Here is a 26,530-nt window from a genome sequence, read left to right as displayed (position 1 = left end):
AAGAACAGTTATGATACATCAGATTTAATTTCTTTTGCTGGTTCTGAATTTTTTCACACAATTTAATTAGAGGGTCCACCTATAACAACTTAGTTTATTCAATTAGGGATATCAGTGGCCCTATTGTAGCATTTGATATGTCATGACTTATTATTATAGCAATGGCTGGTGACATGATGCTTGAGAGTAACTGGACATATGTCACAATTGTTTCAGCAATTCCCCCTCATTATTTCTAATAGAATTATAGAGAAACTCCTCCACTTTAGAATTAAATGATGAAAACAATTTTAAAATGCCAAAGACTGCTTCTTTGAGGGCTTGGTTGTATCTGGATTCAGGGCCTTAAAAAGAAGACCTGAATGTTGAAGCACATATTATAAGGTTAGGGTTAGGTTAAAAACTAATTTTTGTATTAAATTTTATATCAAAAGTGATTCATTCTAGACAAAAGGTCAACAATGCCCATAGTTGGATCCTGAACATTAATGTTGATTCTAAAATTCAAAGTTAGGTGTTAATTAGAATACCCCAATGCAAGGTAGTAACATTAATGTACAAAAACAGACTCAAATACAATAATAAAAATGGACCCTGGAGACTTGTATAGTATGTAAGTGGGCCGTATTTCAAAGTATTTTTTGTTTGTTTGTTTGAGTATTTTAGTTTTCAAAGAGAATCTTCATGTTAGGACCGAAACTATTTAATCTACTTATTAGTTTCATTAACTTAGGTAAACGATAACAGAATAAGTACTTGCATTCATAAAATATTGCACTTTAATAAGTGTAAATTATAAGAAGCTGTGGAAAGCCTTGACTCATATGCTCCCTTTTGTCATCTTGTCAAATGTAAAAATAAGAATTGGGTAAGGATCACATCCTCCAAGGGATGAATTATGTAGAGGCTGTTCTATTCATTTATGAAATAAAATCAAAGTTACAACTGTGAAATCTTTGGTGGTCTCCAAGCTTGGTTTTTTTTTCTTCCAAATATTTTATTACCCAATTTTATTACCCATCATCAGTAGCACTGATGATGTCACCCAGTTGGATAATGAAATGTTACTGCACTGAGGATGTTACCTTATTGGGTAATAAAATGTCTGGAAGAAAACAACTAAACTCAGAGAGCACCATGGACCCCACAGTTCAACCTTGAGTTCCAAATAAAGTTCTAAAGTTAGAACAATATGTAGGATTCCCTCCATTGGATAAGATTCAGGGGTTTTTTGCATCTCATGTCAGCCAGAGATCCATGTTGAAAGGGTAATTTTGATTTGATTCAAGATCAGATCAGCTTTTCTCTGAATCTCTGAACCTTGTTGTATAATAGTACATTTATAAATAACAGTACATTATTATATACTTAGGTATATTACTGTACACCATAGTATATTGCTAGAGACCCAGGTATATTATTACACCGTCAATCAAAATAATGTATTGTCCCAATAGGGCAATAAATAGGGCTGAACATATTTCGAAAACAATGTGGAAGCAAAGCTTTGGCTCTCTTGTGATTTTTAAATATTTTGCACAACCGTAAGAAAAAGATGCTACTGCTTTAAGGTATCCACTTCATTCAGACAGAGGCCTTGAAGTAAAGGGGTGGCTTCAATGAAGAACAGAGATGAGCTTTTTCTAAATCTGTGCAGAAGCAAGTACATCACTGGTGATCTGAGGAATGACAGTCTGGCAAATCATATGTGTAGGGATGCTTTCTTACTTTACCTGTAAGTGGGACAAAGTGGGATGCCTTCACACTCTCTTTCTTCAAATAAGGTGTCCGGGCATTCTGACCCTCCATTAATTGCATCTTGAATGATGATCCTGTAGCGGGACTGTTTTTTTGCAGTGGCATTCCCTGCGGTTTTTTTTTTTTTTTTAAGGATATAAAATGGTTTTCTATCAAGGATAGTTAATTTTGCACAGCACTGATCTTCACTTTTATTTCTGAAGTATCTCACTTACTTCAGTCTTCAGTTATATAGGTAGTCCTCAACTTATGACCACAATTGAGCCCAACATTTTATGACTTTGCTAGCAACACAGTTGTTAAGTGACTCTGATTTCCCCACTGACTTCGCTTGTCAGAAGGTTGCAAAAGGGGATCACATGACCCCGGGACACTTCAACCGTCATAAACATGAACCGGTTGCCAGGCATCCAAATTTTGATTCTGTGACCACGGGGATGCTGCAATGGTCGTTAAGTGTGAAAAATGGCCACAAGTCACTTTTTTTCAGTGCCGTTTCAACTTCAAATGGTCACTAAACAAATGATTGTAAGCTGAGGACTACCTGCATTCCTTTTAATAAAGAATATTATATAATTTTTATTTGCTGCAACTTTGACAATTCTTTACTCCAATGGATCAGGTTCAAAAAAGAGCTGATTATGGAAGAGTCTCTCTACAGCCAATCTTGCCCTTCCTACTCTCATAGCAGTTCATCAAGTAGCAATAGCAACAGCACTTAGACTTATATACCGCTTCACAGTGCTTCACAGCCCTCTCTAAGCAGTTTACAAAAGTCAGCATATGGCCCCCAACAATCTGGGGGGATGGAAGGCTGAGTCAACCTTGAGCCTCATCAGGATCGAACTGCTGGCAGCCGGCAGTCAGCAGAATTAGCCTGCAGTATTGCATTCTAACCACTGCGCCACCATGCCACCATAAAACATCAGTGACCATTTTCAGGTTCACAGTATTTATTTGCACAGAGGTGGCTCAACATGAAATTATTTGAAAGAAGCATCTGGTGGGCAAATATGTTACAGCAGAAGACGAAAAAAGAGAAAAAGGAATGTGTGGGGTCTGGAATCATTATTTTGCTCCTTCTGATTTCTTACAGTATAGAAAGGCCTTGTCTCCATGGAATAGGTATTCAAAGAAAATAAAGAAAGATCCATTTTATGTATTTGGGTTATCTCTAATTCTGCAAAAAAGCACCAGCAATCCACTTAAGACAGATTTTCTTGGCTAATGAAACTCAACAGAAATTAACTCTGAATATTAAGGTTTAGTTAAATAATACCACTTTGTTCTCCAGTTTTTCTCTAGTTCTTCGAATATTTCCTGAATATTTCTTAACAAAGACCCTATTACATTAAACCGCTCTGCATTTCAGTGGCAAAAGTATGAGCAGTACTTTGCTCAGAATAAATTTAAATAGATCCAGATTATTTCATTTCTAAGCAAAGTGAATAGACTAGATAGAAGAGAACTAAAGCACTTCCTGTATTTCATTTTTAATTTTTGCCTCCCGATATCTCTGAATACCTTAAGCACACAACATGGCATGATAGAAAGCTGTCATTTTGCTGACATTTAACTGCAGGGCAAGCAATAGATGGAAAAGATGGACACCAATTGCCCAGTTCAGCTCTTCAAATTTTATCTAACAAAATGCTGCCAATATCTGATGTGACTTTCAATGTTGTTTGCTTAAGCTGCCATTATTTTTGCAGATACTCAGTTTATCACTGTTAAATTAAAACTTGATCACGATTATGTTTGCAGCTTAGCCACCCAGTGGTTTATGTATTTGTTAAATAACCTTTTCTGTTTAATTTAGATACATTTGCCCTGAGTGGTTTTCTAAATTTCCAATTGTCCTGCGCTTTTAATTGTGCAGCATCAATTAAAGAACTCACAAAACAGCAAATCAAAAGTAAATCTAGTGCATAACACAATCCTTACCACTCAATTTTAATTTAGAATCATATTAAATGATAACTATTCCAATGAAATTAAATATGATGTTGGATGCTACAAAATTTCTTAATAAGCAGAATAATGTATGTCTGAATTCATTTTCTTTATCTAAATAACATATATTTTATGTTATTTAATTAATTAATTACCATATTATATCCCTTGTTTTAAATGGACTAGGATTTTTCCCCCTTATAATATAATACCATTGCCATTCACAAGCAAGTAAAATGAATGCGAGCAAAGATGAGAATAAACAGAATCTCAGTCTCAAACAAGCAAAAATAGAATTCCATATTACAAAAAGCTTTATATCAGCGTAAAAAAAAAAGTATATTGCACTAGATACTGGAAAAATATGGTAAGAAGTCCTTTCTCAGAGAGGGAATGTGTTTTATTGTTTGGAGTAAGTAGAGAGATGGTGCAATGTTGAGTTCAGATAAAATCTTTTCTAAGTTATGAACTTTGCCATGTGCTATTTCCAAAGATAACCTTGCTGTTAAATCTCTTCTGAGGTACACGTGGGAAGAGAACAAAACTTAGCCACAGCTTACTTTTACTTTTATAACATTACTATGAGGTTCCCCCCAACAATGAATGTCAGGATACATCTTAATACCAGGGAAAACTTCAGCTTTCTCAAATCTGAATTTATACATTCAGATAGCTAAGTCAGCTATCTAAGAATATCTAGTTCATCTTTAGAATCTATTCAATCTTTCATACCACCTATTATGATTTCAGCACAATTAACTCAACCATCCAGCTGAGAGCAAGGGTGATAAGTTACATTTTGTCACATTAAGTGGAACACTGGGCTTAAAAGCTAAGGAGGGTTGAGCTTGGTTTGTATCTGAATGAGAACCTCCAGAGATTCCTACGCTGAGACATTTAAAAAAAAATGCAAAAGGAATTCAATGGGAAACCACTTCCATATTTCTCTTCACCTTAAATAAATAGATATATCTTCTAATCACTGGGAATCAAATTCTCTAACTTTAATTATATGTAGAGAAGATTTAGTCAAATTGTAGTGACAATTCCTCTCCAAACATTAAATCAAGATGCATGAATAGAAAGTATGTGTGCTTTGCCTACTGCTAAGATAAACTCACAGTAGATTTTAAAGAACTGGGACAAGGAAGGAAATAGTATGAAATGCAGGTTAGTACTGAATATGTATCCATGAAGTCACCAGGAATCGAGTTTAACTTGAAGATCTGACTTTACAGCAGCTATAAACGTGTAAAATTTGTGCCAATGGGAAAAACATCAGGCAGCAGGAGAAATAATCGTAGAAACTGCTGCTTTCACAGCTATCAGTCTGTGACAAACTAGATGTGAATGCAGGTAGCTTGCAATTTTTCTGAAATAGTGGCATCTGAGCAGCCTGAACAGCTCATACTATGGATTGGAAGGAGGGCAAAGAAATCTCTACCTTGGCAGGGCAAAAAGCTTCTCTCTGAAGGTTTTCTCATATTTCAAAGGCTTTACTAAGAAGGGATTTTTCATTGAAATGCAAGTAGGTAACTTGGCTATTTGTAGACTCCATGGCCAAATGCCTGCTATTTCAACCTCTTTCTAATAATACCCTGTGGCTCTTACAAAGAGAATTCTGTAATCTCCTTGATCCTGTTCATCTACCCAATCGGTTGCCTTCTTTTTCTTCTTTAAGCAATTTTGTTAGGAATAATAATTTTGTCCTAGTTCAGCATCCGCTGATATTACATGCCCTAAAAATGTGAGCTTCTGTGGACTGATGATTTACCAAGGAAAAAGTTATGCTTGTTTGATCTGGTATCATTAACTGGTTTTCCTTCCAGTCCATGATAGTAACCATCTCCAGATACATATCAAAATCCTCTACCTATTTTTTCACACTCTTTTTTGAACCTTTTGGTTTCATAATCATACAATACCATTGGAAAAACTATAGTTTTAACTACTCTGTACCTTGTAGTCATAAATATGTCTTTATTCCTCATGATGTTTTTAAAGTTAAACTTGTTCTATATCACTAGGGTTAATCTCAGATTTAATTTTTTCCATCTCACTCTCCATCTTTATTCTTGAACCTAAGAATACAAAATTTTCTATCAACCTTCACTTCTTTGCTATCAACCAGCAGAATTCACTGAGCCTCTGGGTTAAGATTACTTTTGCTTTCCAAATTTGGAAAACTAACCTCCATTGTTCACGTTCCATTTTTATTTTTAGAATAAGCGCTTCTTCGTCTTCTTTATTTTCTTTTAACAAAGCACTGTCATCTCCAGTTTTGATTTCAGCTGTCATCTATTTAAATCCTGCCTTTTTTTGGGTAATATATTCATTGCATAAATTAAACAGATACGGTGACAAGATATACCCCTGTCTCATTCCCTTCCTTATTCTGTTTCTCCAAGTTTAGTTCGAACAGTAGCTTCTTATTCAATGAAAAGATTCATCAGAGGAATAATTATGTGTTCTGGCACACCTTTAGACTTAATATATTCTGTGTCAGACATTATCTCCAACAGTATTTTTCAAGCCTGGCAACTTTAAAATGTTTTAAAGTTGCCATGTTGGAAAAACCCTGATCCACACAATCAAAGGACTTAATGCACCACATGAAGCAAAAATAAACCTCCTTTTGCTCTCTCCATTACCTATTCTTGTGTTAACATTTGGACTGCACCTCTCTCTCCCTTTTTAAATAACTGTGCATTTGGCATCTCTCTCTTTTTCGTTAAGATCTTATGTGAAAGTTTGCTTGCATGAGAGTTTCTGTGATGATTCAGTAATCTGTGTATTCTCTCAAATTTCCCTTTTATGGTAGAATATCTACTCCAAACCTATATTTAGTGACCTAGAACTGTTAACACTTGAATTGCCTCTTTTCTTGCAGTTTCAAACAAGTACAGTTATTTTATTTGCATAATTACTTCCTTACTGACAGCTGGGCTTTCATATCTCACTTTCTAAAGGAATTGGTTCCTAAATATATTCCTTTTTCTAAAAATGTTTATGTAGAGAAATGCTATATACTTCTACTTCTAAATTGTGTCAGCATAATGTTTTCATCTTCCTTTAATCTTATTTGTTTCTATTAGAACTTTTCCATATTTATTACTGAATATTTCTACCTTATGTAGAACTATTTTCCTGTGGTTTCTTAAACCCTGTGGTTTCTTAAACCAATAGCAATAATTGCTATTTTTTATTTTTACAGTATTGAGGTATTTTTCCTAGTCTAGCCCTTTCTTGCATGAACTGGAAGCCTGAACTTAATTGTATGTCCTGGCCCAATCACCAAGTCTTTCCTTAACCTTTCGAGTTTTTTAAAAAAACCTACTAAAATCTCTTCATCTTTGAAACTTTGGGGTTTATTTTGTTATATTGGGTTTTCATGGTGCCCATGATCTCTTTGCATAGCATCTCAGGTTCTGTTCTTTAAATTGAACTGACATTATGACTCAAATCTTGCTAGCATTCCTACTTTCTTTAAGTTTGTAAATTTAACCAAGTGTTTGATACAAACAATGAATAGTTTGTACCACAATTTAACCTGGAAGTGTCTTGGTTTGTCTCCTAATTCCTATGAGGCATTTACCTAATCAAATCTTTCTGTACAATAATTCCAGAAGCTTCCATTTTTCCAACTCTGGAATTCTAATCACCTTTTAGCAGTACTACATCTTTGCTTGATGTTGTAGTTGCACTTCTTTCAATGTGCCATAGAATGCCCCATTATCTTCTACCGTCATATCTGTACTAGATACATACAGTACCCTTCAGTTCCATTGACTTGAACATCTATGAACCTATAATTTATTGGCTTAGTGCCAAGTACATCCTTAGCTATGCCATATTTTTAATATTAATGTCATTCCCTTCTTTCATATGGTTTCATGCCCTAAAGAGTATATAATGTAATCATCTCATTTGAAGTGGTCCATCAGCTACCTGAGATCACTTATTCTAAAACATTCTATTTAGTATGTTTCATTTCTGTTTTGATAAATGTAAATTGTCACTGAGTCATGCTTCCTGATCCAACTATATATATCCTTATCAAATTAGGAATTAGTTTTCTGACATTACCAGTGGCCGAAATTCTTTGTGGCTTTGGTCTCAGCATATGGTTACCTCTAGATCTGCTTACAAAGTTTGTTGTTGAAGTTACTATTCAGTAACAATAAGAGTGCCATCTAACCTGACTGTCTTATTACCTGACATGCAACCTTGTTTATATGTTTCAGCCATTGCCTTTTTTCTGCACTTGCCTTTGAAGATTTTTGTCATCAGTGAGTTGGCTTCCCTCTTGCATGCAGATCCTCATCTGCCCTCCCTTTCTCTTGTGGTGTAATCTTTAGCTTTGTCCTTCTCATTTCATCCTTACTGCAAAGGGAGATCTGACCGAGAGCTCTCACTCCCATTTATATTATTTTTAGGATCATTAAAGCCACTATGTCCTCTCACCAAATCACCTTGATATTCCCTAGGAGGAACATAACAAAAGCATACAACATATATGCTAGGTGCTTTCCTCTAATAAAAACTGTTAGTAGAATACGTGCCAAAGCCTAGCACTCCTAACAACTCTTGTGAAATCTTTGGTAAGTGCTAAGGTCAGACACACTCATTTTATAACAGGCACCAAAACATGATAAACAAGATCCAGGTGCCCATTTAGAGTTTCATTCCAAAATTGGCTTCTGATCCAAAACTTTGTTAGTATTAGTTCAGGTATGATGAAACAGATGGAGGATTTATTCTGACTCTGCTAGACCAGCTTACCATGTTGGCAGGTGGTAGGGCAGCGTGTCCATTCACTGAAGGGGGTCACTACACAATCTTTCTTACATGGGAGCGGGCACTGACGGACGGTTTCTGGCTTGATGGACTCTGGACACCTGGCAATATAATTATATAGCATGTGGTTAGTTAGGTGCCCCTGAATCGAATTCAATTCTGGATAACTGCACAAGTCCCCTAGACCCTAACATTATTTTAGGAAAATGGAATCCCTACACTCATCTAAGAACAAGTCCCATTTATTGTAGGATTTCACATATTACCTTATTAATTTAAATTTATTTTGAAACAGGAACTGTACAATTACACGCAGAAATATAATTTATAGTAACTGCCACTATGAAATGAAAAGTACCCACCTACTTGCCTTCAATGAGAAAGAATTGAATACAGACAACCGAAAGAACCAGTATTGTTACATGCAGGTAGATGGACAGAAAACAGATCTCTTCAGGGATTTTTTTTTTTTTTTGCAAGGCATATTAAATTATTACCCTGGCATTCCCTAGTGAAATTGAATTTAGCAAGCTGGATTTTGAGTTTCTTTTTTAAAACATTAAGTATTTTGCAATATTTCTGGTGAAGGAAGAGTGAGAAGACATTATTATCATTGATCTTTCCCTGTCTGGTTTGAGAGAGCTTGCATAAATGTCTCATCAGGTTAGGTGGATATTTCTGGGAGGGATGAATGAAGTGTATTCTCCTTGTGGGTTCACCAAGGCATGAAATTCATCTCAGCTGCTCTGTAAAGCAAGCAGGGCCTGTACCGGGCAGCAGAAATATTAAAAGCTGCTAGAGATGAATGACCATTTTAATGACAATGACAAGGGCATCATTTCAAATTGCACAGAAGGCAGTAGTAAACCACTCTTGTATTTTATAAAGATAACCACACTGACAGACAAGATAAAATAACTGATAATATAGTGCTGGATAATGGGCTCCTCAAAAGCTAGTTTGCTGTCATGGTTCAGGCATCAGCCTAGAAACTGGAAGGCCATGAGTTCTAGTCCTGCTTTAGGTACAAAGCTAGCTGGATGATCTAGATGACTTACCAATTTCTACCAATCCAATTATTTCTCCATAATTATAAAGAAGATAATCTTCAGAAATAAAACAGTGCGATCACATTAGATGGATCACACAGACATCAAGTTGACTTATATTACTGAAACAAAAAGGTGAAGCTCAGTTATAAAAATAAAAATGTGAATAGGGAATGGCTATGGAACAGATCATGAACTGCCCATGTGCAAATTCCACATCAAGGTAAAGCAGAAGAATGAAGTGAGCTTGCTTCCACAATTTGATAATAAGCATATACCCCTCATTTTTAAGGAGAACATGAGAAACAATTTTGAAATCCTGAACTCCACTGATAGGGAATTAGAGAAACTTGAGGAATGTAGTAAAAGAAGATTTACGGATGACTGTGAAAAGAGACTGCCAAGAAACAGAAAAAAAACAAGATATCAGAACAGGTGGTAGAAATTGTCAAAAGGAGGAGACAAAAAAAAAGCAAGTAAGAAAAAAAATTCAGAAAGGATTGCCATACTCCCATGGAAGACTCGTAGTGGGACCTGGAGGGAGCATCACCATTCCTCCAGATATCTTTCTGGACCCTTTCGTGGCATTCAATACCATAAGCTACAGTGTCTTTCCATATATGTCACTGTTCTCACTAAGAGTTGGAGGCATTGTATTATGGTGGATCTGCTCCTTTTTGAATTAGCAGATCCACTCAGTGGTTACATAGGAGAGAGGTTGGATGGAGACTCTGTTAAATGTACCAAGGATGGCCTTATTATATCTTAGTTGGGCCACTGCATTTCATTTTACCTGGGGTTGCCCTTGGAGAACATCCAGAGATATCAGCTGATACAAATATAGGGGCCTGGAGCTTCACTAGTAGTCACAGCATTGAGCTGTTAATCTACTACTACAGAAGAGAACTTTGCCAGTTAGATTCTGCCTACCCTATCCTGACAACTAGGGGATGTCCCCCTATCAGGTGATGTATGGGCAAGTGGCACAGTGGCAGAGTTCATTGAGACAGCTCTTTTTCCTTAAAACAGCTTGTCTCCAATGTGAGGATGACTCCTACCCTCAAGACTTTACAATGGCTTATGAAAACTTGGTCATTCATGAGAGTCTTTAAAAATCAATTAATATGCACTGGCATTGATTTTAGTTGTTGTATTCTTAGGATAACAATGCTGATGGAATTGTTTCAGTTTTAGTATATGTGTACTGTCTGGTGCCTACTTGGGGTAGAGCAATAGATAAATAGCATAAATAAAATAAAACCATCCAAGTAACTAGGACATTAATCTCTGACAGCCTTTATGGTAGGAACTAGAATACAATGGAGTATATTTTGTTTCAATCAACAGTCAAAAATTTGGTAGGAGCCAAACATAAATCATACGACTATAATTGTGTGCCAATTTAATAATGTCAAGCTTTTGTTAAGTTAATCGAAGAGCACCGTGAAATGCATTGTTTTCATAAGTTTGCATATTGTTCTCTGATGGATTCTCTGTATATAATGCCTTTTTGTCAGTGTTTTTTTTTAATCTCTTTCAAATTTATTATTCATTTTTCTATCAACGTGGAAGCCTATACAATGGAAAATGTATTTAGCTCCCATTTCCTTCAAATAAAAAGAAGGAAAAATCCTCACTTCATAGATTGCACTCTAAGGTAAATTGAATATTTATGTAGATACACAGATCTCCTTGAAGTTATCCTATGCTTAATCATTTCCACAGCAGCTCTTAAAACAACACCAAATGTTTAAATTTTCATAAATAGACAATAAACAGGTCTAGTCACATACTATTTTTTTCTTTTTGTTATTGTGATTCACAAATTCATTCAGACAGCAAATCCCACCCACATCTAGCAACTTAAACTAAATGAGTTACAAGAAGTATAGAACATAAAGCTTAGAAAAGAAGACAGGACACTGCATCCTAGAGCAAATCATACTTTAGTTGGGAGAAAAAAAACCCGTAAAGAATATTAATTTTTTTTGCTATATAAATCACATTTTTGCACATGATCATGATTTGCATGATTTTCCTTGTCCAAAGAATGGATGGTTTGCTCATGTAATGTGAACTCCTCTCTGGTATCATGGTACAATGCTCTGTAGTACAGGGGTCTGCAACCTTGACAACTTTAAGACTTGTGGACTTCAGCTCCCAGAAATCCTCAGCCAGCATAGCTGGCTGAGGAATTCTGGGAGCTGAAGTCCACAAGTCTTAAAGTTGTCAAGGTTGCAGACCCCTGCTGTAGTAGACAATGTATAGGACTGGCTTTGGGAAGATTCAGGTTCTAGTTTATTCTCAGTCATAGAAGTCCATGGTGACTTTAGCCAGCATGCCTAGCTGAGGAATTCTGGGAGCTGAAGTCCACAAGTCATAAAAGGGCCAAGTTTGAAGATCCCTGGCCATTCCCTTCCTCTCAGCTCAGCCTACTTCACAAAGCTGTTTTGTAAAAAAAAGTAGGAAGCATACTATATGCCAGCTTGCGCTCTTATATAAAGGGCAGGATTTAAATCTAACAACCAAACAAATACACAATGTGTAAAACTAGGGGCACTGATAAAAGTGGTTTATGCCATCAACAGCAACAACAACAAACTCCAACCCAAAGGAGGACTATTGTTGGATTGGATCTTCTGAATAGAGTAAGTTTTGTTATACCAACAGAAGAGAACATTTGTAGCTCAAGGTTGAAGTGTGGAGTCCTTGGAACTCTCTTGGTTGTTTTCTTGCAAAGTTTCATTACCCAACTAGGTAACATCATCAGTGCTAGAAGGAAATGGGCTTTGCTCTCTGTTTAAATATAGTGGCATGCCCTGTCAGTGTAAGTGGAATGTTGTCACCTATGTGCCTGTTGATGGGTTGATTTGTCTAAATGCTAAACTTCTAAGAAGAATAGTGATAGACAACATTTACACCCCAAGAGAAACAATGAAAACCTAAAAAGAAAAAAAAAATAACCAGAACAGCTCCTCACCAGCAGTTAACAATCAGATAAACAGGGACTATCACCAAGATTAATACCAGACCAATAATCAAGCAATAAGCAATAGCTCCATCTAAGAGCTACTAACTCATGCAAACAATCAAACAGTGAACCATAATTTAATCAAGGAACTACCAAGAAGAAAAAAACACTCCCACCAACACTGGCAGGGTAAGCCACTATATATAAACAGAGAGCTAACTCCACTCCCTTCTAGCAGATGTTACCTAATGTGCAATGCAACTTGGTCTGCAAGAAAACAACCAAGCTGAGACAGCAACAAGGACTCCTCAATTTTGTTATCTCAGAGCTGTTTTGCAGATAGATAAATAGTAGTTTTACCAATAATCTCTCAATGCAACAAAACAAAGTGATTACAAATCTGAAAAAAATTTCCATCCAATATTTATTTTTCCCACATTACAATCAATAACCCATAATACCCTTCCTAGCTTAATATTTCCCCTTTACTATATTTATTATTTCCACAGCTGACAAAGCTAACCCTCTTTAATAATCAAGCCACACCATCAGCTTCACATATGTATGCATGTACATGTATATATCTATCTGCCTCCCTTATAGACTCTCTTCATTTGTTGTGGTTAATACTTGAAGTTTCCAAATAAATCCCAGGTTTTAATTTTATCTGAACTGGCTTCTTCTGAGTTTGGATAATATGACTACCAGGTCCAGAAGAAAGTAGGATCTTAAATAATTTTCAATATTGACACCCTTGTTCTTCTGAAAAATAGACTCCAAAGTCAATGAGAAAAATATTATCAATTGGATTATGTTGACTAAGAAGCCAGGGCTGGCAAGAGATGTTAGCACAAGCTTTCTTCAGATCTTCACATTCACTGAGACATGTATGGCTAAATGCGCCCTGAAGTGACCAAAAAATAGATCATTTTTTCTACTGAAAAATTAGAAGTACCAATTTCAGAATCTCTGTGGCTATGGGCATTAAATTAACATTATGTGAGATGAAGATGTTCTTTCACTATTGTTTCTGATCACATCTTCTTCTGATATTCCAAGCCAATCACAATATTCTTGCATTTGCTTCAGCAATATATCCATGTCATTAGACTTCTATATAAGAGTAAAGACCCAATTATGTGTTAAACAATGTATGATGGAATAGAGAACAAAAACAAAAGCTGATGAAGCTTTTTCTTCTGAAGGAACAGGGGAGTTTTTTTCTTATCAATTAGTCTCATTATCTTAAAGCATTTTAATTAACAGTACAAGAGTCAACACAGCCTGCTCATTTTCAGGAGGTTTGTTTTTTTTTTTTTTTTTTTGAGAGAGAGAGAGAGAGATAGAAAGATGCAATAAGAATTAAAAACTAGTTTGTAATTCTCTAGACTCATTAACAGAGCACAAAAGTAATTAACAATGTCTTGATTTGGGAGAAAAAATGCAGAAACATCTGTATTTCTCTCAGTTACTAAAGCCAAGCAGATTAGGTCAGCTGCAATTGTTTTTCATATAATTTCAATCAAACCTAATGGTGTACTGTAGTAGTTATTCAGCATCTTTTTTTTTTACCTGAGGTTGGGTTGTAGGAGCTATGAACAATTGAAATATGATTTGAAAAAAGTACTTCAGACCTCAGGTGTACACAGCCCCTTCCTATTATTCCATAAAATAATAAGCTATTTTTTTTTACAAGCGTGTTTGTGATCCTGAAAAAAAAAAAAAAGAGAGAGAGATGCTGGTGTTGCTTTAAGGACTCATCCTCATTAAAGTTAATGTGACTCTTTCAATATCTTTTGGGGGCTGTTCCAGAAAATAGCAGAGAGGGCCTTTATTCACCTAAGGTCTAAAATACTTCTTGCAAAGTATTTTTCAAAATCTACACTTTCCTAACAAATTTACCTTAAAGGAAACAGAATCCATTTTGAAAGCATTTTCCTAGAATCATTTGGTAAAGATGCTCAGTAAAATTTGGCCTCATGTGCCCAGAAACTTTGCCCATAGCAGTTTAAAATAACACTTAGTTACAAACCCTGCACTACTCACACAAGTATTTTTGTTTCTGATATGGGAGCTTCTCTCAGAGTGAAACTTGAGGTTGGAGGTGAGCAGAAATCTTAACACCTGAAATTAAGTCCAGACGAAGAGGAACAGACTGCATCTTTGGGCCAAACAATTCCAGGGGAGCACTACTTTTGTCTCTGAATAGGGTTTTATACCCCAACTCAGAAATTATGCACAACTTGGGGGTCCTCCAGGACTCATAGCTCCTGCAAATGGCAGCTATGCCAGGACAATTTCCATACATTTAAGTCACTCCTGAATTTCTATTTTATGCTTTGCATGGAAGAGACCATTCTGTCTATTTGACTGCCTGTCGACCACTTTAATGCAGTTCTGCTCATCTCTTAGAAATGGAAGCATGGATTCACTAGAGAAAGAATGAGAAGAGTTATATGGTAATGATGTCCACCATCTTGCTAAGTGCACAATGCTACAATGGTCTTCTCCAATTTGAATAGAACTAGAAGTATGAGAGTATTCAGAGGAGAATAAACCAAATATTATAACTATACTGTGTACCTTTTAGCTGGGACCTGGCCAGAGTTATTTTTCACACAAAAGACCCTCCTAGTTTGTACTCCAACTCCACAGGTTGCCTTGTTGTTCCAACTGGTAGTAGTATTCAGAGTTGTTAGTAAGGCATTTTCTGAACAGAGACTCCATGCAGAGGTTTCCCAGTATAGCTGATTGCAAGAATGTTCATTACACAGTCGATACTCCTGGAGTGATGAAGGAGGAGGACAAGGCTTTCCACCTGTGTGTGATAAAAGCAACACAAACTGTAACAATCAGTTCAAAGATAATGCCACTGTTCAAGACAATACCCTGCCTGCAATAAACAAAGTTCCAAGTCGTGCACATTGTAGCAGTCAATCAAACAAAAAGAGGAATCTTTAAATGTATTAGCCATATCTTAAAATGGGTATCTTCAAACTTTTTAAGACTCCAGGTCTTGTTAGTTTAAGAAAAAAAAATCAAGAGAGAAAACACTAATACAGGTAGTCCTCGACTTACAACAGTTCATTCAGTGACCGTTCAAAGCTACAATGGCACCAGAAAAAGTAACTTATGACTGTTTTTCACACTTACAACCATTGCAGCATCCCCATGGTCACATGACCAAAATGCAAACACTTGGCAACCGACTCACATTTATGACGGTTGCAATGTCCCAGGGTCATATGATCCTCTTTTGCGATCTTCTGATAAGCAAAATCAATGGGGGAAGCCAGATTCACTTAACAACCGGGTTACTATCTTAAAGACTTGCAGTGATTCACTAGGCAACTGTGGCAAGAAAGGTTGTGAAATGGGGCAAAATTCACTTAACAATTGTCTCACTTAGCAAAAGAAATGTTGGGCTCAGTTGTGGTCATAAGTCAAGGATTACCTGCAGTAGAGCACTGGCACAAAAAGAAAAGCAAACCTGCCTCTTGTAAATGTGAAATTAATATTTTCAACGTACAAATATAGAACTTGAATTTTACAATTATTTGGAAGGTTAAGGTTTTAACCAACACATCAATATCCAACAATGTGGCTATGCTGCTTTTCCCTGGACCAAAGCTCAGCATTTAGAACAATTGATATTACTTGCAGGTAATATCTATCTTTAGCCTACTTCTACAGCCACGTGAAAAAAGTCAGTACATCCCATGCAAACTTTATTATTATTATTATTATTTTACATGTCTGGACATTTTGTAGGAGAAGCAGTGGCAGAGTCTGAGGATGGAGTCAAAACAGAAATCAGCCTAAAGTCACCATGTAGCCATAAATGGACCAAATCCAAACCCTCTTGAACTCCATTTATCTTTATCTAGTCTCAAAATAGTGCTAACCGCTAGTTGAATAGATTTCTGTGCATAGGCATGCAATAATAAATCAGTTGGATTGGAACTTCATGTGCGATCCTAGTCTTTCATGCCTGACACATTTCAATATTTTATCTTCATTCAAATGGTATGGCATTAAGCAAAAAAAAAATATGAAAATTGTTGTTGTTGTTAGCTGCGAAGTCGTGTCCGACCCATCGCGACCCCATGGACAACGTTCCTCCGGGCCTTCCTGTCCTCTACCATCTTCTGGAGTCCATTTAAGCTCACGACTACTGCTTCAGTGACTCCATCCAACCATCCTCCATCATTCTCTGTCGTCCCCTTCTTCTATTGCCCTCAATCGTTCCCAGCATTAGGCTCTCCTCCAGTGAATCCTTCCTTTTCATTAGGTGGCCAAAGTATTTGAGTTTCAACTTCAGGATCTAACCTTCTAAAGAGCAGTCGGGGTTGATCTTTTCTAGGACTGACCGGTTTGAACACCTTGCAGTCCAAGGGACTCACAGGAGTTTTCTCCAGCACCATAGTTCAAAGGCCTCAATTCTGAAAATTGGCAATTATTTATTCAACAAAAAATTAACAGATATCCCATTTCCTTCAGTGCAAAAAACAAATCCATTCTTGGATAAAATATCTGCTATTGCCCCCCTTGGCAGAAATAACCTCAAGCAGGCTTTTAAAATATCTGTATACTAGTCTATGACATCAGCTGGGAATATTTTTCCCCCATTGTTCCATATTGGGGTTGTTGTTGTTGTTGTTTGGCCCTGTAATGTTTGAGAGGTTTTGCATGTACAGCCATTTCAAATCACCACACAGCATCTCAAAAAGATTTGAAAATGAAATTTGACTTGGCCATTCTAGAACCTCTATGCAGTGGTGGGTTCAGCCAGTTTGCACCAGTTCGGCAGAACCGGTAGCTAATTTTTTATTGCCCAGGCCCAGAATGGACTTTTGGAAGTGGCATCCACACAGAGAACCAGTTGTTCACATATCTGAATCCCACCACTGCTTCTATGTCTCCCCCCCCCAGCTATTCCTTGATGATTTACTGGAATGTCTAGAGTCATTCTCATGTTGCAAGGTCCACTTTCAGTTGAATGTCAATCTTCTGACAGAGAGTCTCACGTTAGTTCCATTGTTGTATGTTCCAAAGACATTTCAATGCCTACCTGGCAATTTCAGGACTTTTTTTTTTTTTTTTTTTTTTTAAAAACGCTCTATCTAGAAATTCACAATCCTACTGAAAGAAATATTGCTTGTCATGTGAAATCAGTCAAAAGGTCTGTAAATTGTCTCTTCTCCCTTGATGGCAATTCACTTGTAGCTCTGTGGGACTTCATGCTTAAGTATATTTACACGAGATGCCTCCTTGACAATTAAATAGACCTCTTGGGGACATGCAAGTATGTCTGCCCCATAAAAAGCGAAGAGAGACGGATGGACTCGCTACAATCTGTCTGTGCTGCTAAGCAAGTTAGAAAGTCCTGGTGGATTTCTAGTGCTTTCTGCTTTCAATTCTCCCAGCTGCCATTTAGAAAACATGGCCACCAAGGGAAATGTTTATGGGAATTTGGAAAACGAGTTCTCTCTCTCTCTCTCTCTCTCTCTCTCTCTCTCTCTCTCTCTCTCTCTCTCTCTCTCTCTCTGTGTGTGTGTGTGTGTGTGTGTGTGTGTGTATGAAAACAAAATAATGGTAGGGGTAAGGGAAGAATAACCAGTCATCTTCTGCATGGATGCTTGCAAATGCTACTTATGTGCAGATAGTGGGAGAAGAATAGCATGGAATTAGAAGCAGATGTGAAGGACAAGTGTGTGTGTCCATTTTTAAGTCCAGTGTTTTGAGGTATTTGCCCCTTCCCTGCCCTTAGTCCCTCCTGGGTCTCATTCAAGGCAGCCAGTTTAACAAAAAACTTTTTACAGCATAGTTAAGAGTCTATAAGCTTTTACCGTTATTGAATACTCATGGAATTTTTGCTGAATCTTTATCCATAAGGGAAATATAGAGTGCTTTTAATAATAAAAAAAACAGAGCCAATCAGAGACAATTTTGATAACAATAGAGGTTATTGATATTGACTTCCTTAGTAAATAATTATCTCTTTCCAAAACATCAAATGTTTTTTTTGAAAGATAAGGAGGACATTGCAGAAGCACATCACTTCCTAAGGCTGAAGTAGTGCAATATCTGTTCAAACATTTGGTGAAACATACTGTCTAAATGGAGATTGGAGGCCACTGATTACTATAAAACTAAACTATTCTTAAACAGTGATATTTTACTCCAGATAATAATCAAATAATTTAATCAGATTATTGCTGTAAAAAACTATAAAATAAGACTGAAGGGAACATAAAGCTTAGAAATAAAATCATCATCGTTATCATTACATTTCCGGGTAAATAGGAAAATATTTTTTTTAATATTTCCCCTTTATGCATTAACGATGATAAACTACAATGAAGATGCAGATTGAGTCTAAAAATTGGTTTGGGCTAAAGAAACTGATGCTTAAAATTCACACAGGCAAATCTGAAGGATCACAATATCAAAACAAGATAGTTTCTTGTATTTCTTAATCCAGAGTGAAAGTCAACTTGACTAAACCACAATTCTTCCATTTGAGGGAAGGAACATTGTTGTGTACCTCCAAGGCTCATCTCCAGGGCTGCTTTCCCATGCTTTCCTCTCTTCTTAGAGCCAGGAGGGAATCACCATGGTATAAATTGCACTGCCCCACAACTTGCCCTTAAAGTTCCATGGAACAGGACCATGCTATGTTGTAGTTTGTACAGGTCCTTCATGTGGCACTGGAAAGTCATTGGCATGTTTTCTTTATTTTAAAAGTGTCAATCTCCAGATATGTGCTAGAGTGGTATTTGGACCCCTCCACTCTATAAAGTCAGAGCATTCAGTCCCTCCCTCCCTCCCTCCCTCCCTTTTCTAAAGGAATGTTAACCTACCACTATCAATTGAAAACTACTAGATGACAGCAAAGAGCTCATCACTCATCCAGGTAGTGATTATCTGGAGATGGGCAACCCAGATGCAGCTGCTGAATAAGTTTTAATGGATTAGGAATTCAAACGAGGAGTTGGGTATGTGAGAAAGCTGTATGCTTGTTGTTATTGTTGTTTATCGCTCATGTATATTTACTTACTATCTCCTGCCTCTTGATCTACTGACCACTTGAGGGAGAAAACATAGTTTTTCTCTCGTTTACTGGGTATTTGAATTTCTGAAGCTGAGAGGCATCTGCTGGAGAAGTGCTGTTGAAGAGCTCTGTGTTGAGGAAGCAGGTTACATTCGAGGATAGAATAAATGACTTCAAAGAATATTTCCTGAGGAGAGGTGAACAGTTAAAGTGTAAAGAGTGAAAGGATGACTTTGATGGAGAGAGGGAGCATCCATTGTAAGGCAACTAGGAGAAAAAAGGCAGATGAAGGGGAAGGGCCAAGAAGCATTTCAGATACTTCCTATCCAGATTAATGTGTAGATAAAAGAGAGAAGAGGAGAAGGATGTTTAAACTTATTATTTAGCCAATGTTAATAAAAGCAGTTTTAGGCACACCTGGTATCTGTTTCTTTGTCTGGTCTACATCATATGGGCTGACTCAGAGCGTCCCCCAAAGGAATAGCCCCTGGAAAGGGAATTCCCAGTCACATAAAAGATAAAGGGAGAGTTAAACGTGTATTAAGTCAGGAATGTTCTAGTCAATTTTAGCATTTCCCCCTTTCTGGCTGACCAGTTGACCTGCTCCTTTCGAAAGGAAAAATCAAAGGTTCTTCTGCGGAAACTGGAACTGCCACCAACCCAAGGACTGGCCACAGGGGACAATCTCATAGGCCAACTACCGGTATAACAAGCCACCCTTGATTACTTTAGATTAAATCTCCTCCACACTGTATGGATTGGTCTGGAGTAAGGTCTCCTTCCATTTTTCCAGGACAACTGCTACCTCTGATGCAGACCACCTATGAGATGGATGCTCCACTGTGAAGTCAGGATAATTGAAGCCAGGATAATTGGGATGCAATAAGCAGCCTGAGGGGATGAATCCAAATTTGGGATAGTCTATCCACATCCAGGGAGCAGAGGACTTAAACATGCAAGCCCAAGCCACTTCATTCTACTTTTTATATGTAGATGAGGTTATCTTTGGTGTACAGCTTCCTGTATGTATTGAAGGATTTCTATACAGCTGATGAACCTTCATTCCACAGGAATTATATGATTAATGTTGTTTTCTTATTATATGAAAAATTATATAGTTACTGTATTTACAATTCTTTAAGTGACATCTAGCTCTGACATCTCCTATACCACCTTTATGGATTAAATTGTCTTTCAAGTACAGCTAATAACTAGGGTGATTGTCTCTACTTAATATTACATAATGCTTGAGATGATGGATAGCCAAGCGAACAAATAAATGGATCATAGAACAAATCAATCCAGAATTTTCACTTATGATACAAATGATCAGATCCAAACTATTGCACTTTATGCACATTATGTCCTGACGCAACTCCTTTGAGGAATCCATACTGACAGAAAAGTTGAAGTAAAGAGAAGAGGATGATTAGCAGCAAGATGGATGGACTTAATTATGACAGCAATGAATGAAGCACTGAGAGAACTAAAGGTCAAGCTAAAGACAAATCATATATGGGTATTAAGAGTCAATATAGAGAATGTCCCTAAATTAATGTAATGATTAACCATTTATTCTAGCCTGTTGCTGTGCATACATTGATTCACTGAACAGGAAATGTATGATATTTTTATTAATTTTAGTTGCTTTCTTTAAAAACGATATTCAGCTTATTCAGTACAAATTATTCCACGTGTGCATTCATGCAGGCTTCAAAATCTGCTCCGAAGGACCTTACAAATAGGATGATTTAATATATGTAAATATATTGAATTTGCATATATTAATATACAGTATGTGAGTAGATTATTTTTTAGAACCCCATTTTCTTCTTCATTTTTATGTGTTGTGCAATATTCTTCTCATGGATCAATTCCATGAGTAACAGAAATGACACATCTTTTGTTTTTAATTAACTCCTGTAAATTTTAAACACAGTTAACTTATTTTATAAATAAAAACCAGATGAATAAATTTTAGCACTTTGACTTAGTTTCTCTGAGATCCATTAACTGGGTAAAATTAGTTACTGTATTTACAATTAAGTGACATCTAGCTCTGACATCTCCTATACCACCTTTATGGATTAAATTGTCTTTGAAGTACAGCTAGTAACTAGGGTGATTGTCTCTACCTAATATTATATAATGCTTGAGATGATGGATAGCCAAGCAAACAAATAAATGGATCATAGAACAAATCAATCCAGAATTTTCACTTATGATACAAATGATCAGATCCAAACTATTGCACTTTATGCACATTATGTCCTGACCCAACTCCTTTGAGGAATCCATACTGACAGAAAAGTTGAAGTAAACAGAAGAGGATGATTAGCAGCAAGATGGATGGACTTAGTTATGACAGCAATGAATGAAGCACTGAGAGAACTAAAGGTCAAGCTAAAGACAAATCATATATGGGTGTTAAGAGTCAATATAGAGAATGACCCTAAATTAATGTAATGATTAACCATTTATTCTAGCCTGTTGCTGTGCATACATTGATTCACTGAACAGGAAATGTATGATATTTTCATTAATTTTAGTTACTTTCTTTAAAAAAACGATATTCAGCTTATTCAGTAAAATTATTCCACGTGCGCATTCATGCAGGCTTTCAAAATCTGCTCCGAAGGACCTTACAAATAGGATGATTTAATATATGTAAATATATTGAATTTGCATATATTAATATACAGTATGTGAGTAGGTTATTTTTTAGAACCCCATTTTCTTCTTCATTTTTATGTGTTGTGCAATATTCTTCTCATGGATCAATTCCATGAGTAACAGAAATGACACATCTTCTGTTTTTAATTAACTCCTGTAAATTTTAAACACAGTTAACTTATTTTATAAATAAAAACCAGATGAATACATTTTAGCACTTTGACTTAGTTTCTCTGAGATCCATTAACTTGGTAAAAATTAAGTAGAATTTAGGTATATGCAGGAAAATACATTTCATGTTAACATGAAAATATCCAGATTAATTTTTCACTTTCCTGGATGTAGGGACATGTTGTTGTTTTCATTACCTGTAACACACATTGTCATTTATATATAACAGGGTTGCTGTTATGGGGAGATAGGAGGAGGAAGAAGTATTGTATATGTTTGCCGCCTTGAGCTAGTTATAAAAAGTAATAAAGGTGAGATTTAAAAAAATCTAATAAATACATACAATATTTGGATATATTAAAAACTTCATTATATCATGATTGCAGAGTTACCATCTGCAATTTAATGTCATAATCAATTAGTAGATATTTGTATATAACTTTGTAGGTTTAATTTTTCCCCAAGTTGTAAGTTAATAATAACTGTTAAAAAAATGATAACAATTCACTTGGGAAGGCATTGAATTGGAATGTGAAACAGAACACAACCTTGAAAAGTCAAATCCCCTGAAGACTATTCTTTATTCAGACTCTCTTTGTCTCTTTGTCTCTTTCTCTCTATACACACATACACACACACACACACACACACATGCACACCATTTTACATTTTAAAAATTTACACCTGATAATTCCAGCCATCTATGTTCATAACGATTATTGATTGTGGTTTCTGACAAGTATGACAGTCCCTAGTATAAAACTCTAAAGACTTTAGAAAGAGAAACAAACTGTCATACTAAAAAAAAAATTAGATGTAACTCTATGTTGAAAACCTAACACTATCAAAAAAAGATTTCTATTATTTTATTCACCTCATATATTGACTCCCACAGCATCCTAAAGACAAATACATTTTCTCAAGTCAGTGGTGATCTGAAGTCTGTGATCTACATGTTTGGAAATCATTGGAATAAAACTTTAGCATATACAGGATCTTCTGATAGACAAAGATTCCCAAGCACTATGCCAGCTTTGGTACTTGAGAGGAATTCTATTCGGAAACGAACGAATAAGCTTAAAAAAAACCACTGTTTACCTTCTCCTGGTAATGCCAGTACAGATGTTGTTCTGCTTTGCCTGCCCTCTGAATTTTTATTGGAACAGGAGTGAGAACAAGGTGACCATTGTGACCACTCCGTCACAACACAATCCATTCCACAGGGTACTTCACAAGTTGTTGTTTTAGAAGGTGATGGAGAATCAGCACAAAAATCATCAGCTACATCCTCACCTAAAAAAAAAAAGAAGAAGCCAACATAAAATACTTTGATCAAAATAAAGATCATTAGTATCACTATGAAGAACAAGATAGGGAGGAACAAATGTTCATCAGTTCATACATCTTTTCCTTTGTGTTGACAAATGGCAGGTGTGTGCAATGTACATCCTCCTACTTAATAGGGATTCAATCACCACCACTTTCTTTGGGCCAACTGCTGAAACTTTCTAAGAGTGCAGAGAGGGCATTAGCTCATCATCCATATATTATTAATTTCCGATGATGATGATGATCATCATCATCATCATCATCATCTTTATTGATTAGCCCATGGGCCATATCAAAGTGCAGAGTTCCAAACACAAGTTATACTAAAATGCAGTAAAAACAATTTAGAATGGAATTAGTTAAAATATAATTTAGAATAAAATAGAAATAAAATACAATTTAAAATGAAATTAGGATAAAATACATTTTTAAAATGAAATTTGAATCAAATATGGCAATTTTAAGATGTAGATAGATAAAATATGATAAAATTATATTTCACTATCGCCCCTATAATCTACCCCAATCAGTCTCACATATGCCGATCTCAGCCGAACCATTTTGCTCAGGTAGTGTGCTGTGTTAAAATTTCCAATGATTATAAACCCATGGAGGCATAGCAATACAAAACAATAGACGTCACTATATAACAATAAATTACAAGAGACCTTCAATACATGATACTATATTAGGGTCTGATCTTACTGAAATATTGTCATGTGTGGATCAGAATATCTTTGCAAAATAAGAGAGGACATATTTCAACTCCCTTAACTTGCCAGTAATCACATTTATAAGATGCAAAACCATATTTTTGAAATCTCCTACAACAGAGGTCCCCAACCTTTGGGGCACCAGGGACTGGTTCTGTGAAGAGAGATTTTCCGCAGACCAGAGGGGGCATGCTATCATGTACTGCCTGCATCCTGCTGATGGGGCTTTGCTTTTTTGCGCGGACTGGCTTCTGGCATGCCGGGGACTGGTGCCAGTCCACAGACCGGGGGTTGGGGACCCTTGTCTTACAAGTCATATTAAAAAAGTTCAAATTCAGAACATCTATTATTTCATTTTCAGACTTCCTAGAGTCTTCAAAGCATTATACAATTAACTCATTACAGTGAAATAGTTAGATAGCTAATATTTTAAATGAGACTTTTAAAGTCCTCAAACTCCATAATTGAGGTTGTATATATACTCCTGTAGGAACACCAGCTGATTAGATATGGACAAGACAGGGAGGGAGAACACGTGCACGCCTGCACATGGAGAGCCATCTGCTGGGCGCAGACGATGGAGTGAACCTGGGAGTGACCCAGCAGTCACCCCAGCTGATCGAATGTGGATGAGACAGTGGGACAGGAGGCTACCGTGCGTGCGTGCGCCTAAACACAAAGGGAAACCGGAGGGAACAGGGTCAATAGGGATAAGCAGCAGAGGGCAAGAACTGCAGGTGGATAAATGGGAAAAATGGGGGAAGCAGCAGTGGAAAGGCACCTACAATACCGGACCCAGATGTGTGGCCCAGAATGATTGTGGAGGGGGCAGTCAGAAAATACACCAACAGCAACAACATTAGGAAAGATGGGATTGACAAGGATGGGAAGAGTGGAAAAAGAAACAATGGAAAGAAAGTAGGCTGTGAAAATGGAATGCAAATGGGGGGGCAGGACAACTGAGGCAATTACAGTCAATAAGGACAGATGGCCCTATCACACAGTCAATGGGCAAGAAACTGAGTTAGCAAGGTTTATAAGAAAACTCCCCAACCCCCTGACACTCACTCTAATGACGCTGGCAGTGGCCCAGCGAAAGCTTAGGTTGTTTTTAGTATTGTAAATAGTTGTTTTTATTGTTTAAGTTTTTTAACAATAAACAGCTGGTTTATATCCTTCCCAGAATTCGAGGATTTTCTATCATAAAAACAATTAAGACATATATATATATATATATATATATTAGGGCCACAAAACAAGTAACAAGGCACTCATAAAAAAGGGGGGGTGTCTCTAGTTGTCAACTGCAAGCTTCAAAAGAATATGGCAAAGATTTTCAGTAAACGTTTGATGAAATTATGTCCACTGAGAATCTGAACCAAATACTTAATAATTCTGATCATAGAGCAACATAAGAGAAGTTTATATGCTCTCTTGAAAAGATAAGGGAAGTACACATGTTTAGATGATTCTGGCCTTTTGGGGCACTTGAAAATAGAACATGGTGATATGCACGCAGATAAAACACAGAAAACTGGACTGAATTATGGATATCAGCTCTGAACAATTCCCCAGTACAAGCTCTTTAAATCTGAAATCTGTATCCCTGTACAAACATTTTCACTCTGAATAACTTTCCTCCTCCCTCAGGATATCTGCTTTTGTTATATTTAAGGAACCCAGGATTGACCCAATATAGGCAAGTAATTTAAATATGAAGAGGAGATAGCAATAAAACTCAGAAATGCACTTGAAGGAGAAAGAGAAAAAAAGAGATTTGTTTTATGATGATAATGTAGGGAGAAGAGATCTATATTTCTTTGTCTTTGCAAAAAGACACAAGTTGCCAGTGGAAGCAGCTGTCAAACGTGCATCAATAATTTCTATATTTATATTTCTAAATGAGAGCAGCTTCATACTCTCTAAAATCCAAATAAAACATTTCAAGAATATTATGGGGAATAATAAAGAGAATTGAGAATCGAGCAAGCAATTATTCCAAAATGAATGTATGTATGTATGGATGGATGGATGCATGCATGCATTTCTCTCTCTCTCTCTC

At 36.4% G+C, this 26,530-nt stretch overlaps 1 protein-coding gene across 1 annotated transcript in view; it reads right to left on the bottom strand.

Moving 5' to 3' along the window:
- The window catches only part of THSD7B (thrombospondin type 1 domain containing 7B), a 338,191-nt gene that overhangs the window by 198,587 nt on the left and 113,074 nt on the right, over window positions 1-26,530 (bottom strand). Inside the window, exons 7-10 of the mRNA XM_039323974.1 lie at window positions 23,525-23,719; window positions 15,112-15,346; window positions 8,494-8,609; window positions 1,734-1,866 (exon numbers count right to left, since the gene is read on the bottom strand). Of these exons, the coding sequence (XP_039179908.1) occupies window positions 1,734-1,866; window positions 8,494-8,609; window positions 15,112-15,346; window positions 23,525-23,719 (679 nt within the window). The remainder of the gene's footprint in view (window positions 1-1,733; window positions 1,867-8,493; window positions 8,610-15,111; window positions 15,347-23,524; window positions 23,720-26,530) is intronic.

Source organism: Crotalus tigris, unplaced genomic scaffold, assembly GCF_016545835.1.
Source record: "Crotalus tigris isolate CLP2741 ecotype Arizona unplaced genomic scaffold, ASM1654583v1 scf7180000024290.1160143, whole genome shotgun sequence".
Taxonomy (NCBI): Eukaryota; Metazoa; Chordata; class Lepidosauria; order Squamata; family Viperidae; genus Crotalus; species Crotalus tigris.
Note: the sequence above shows the minus strand (reverse complement) of the source record. Positions and strands in the feature narration are given on the sequence as shown.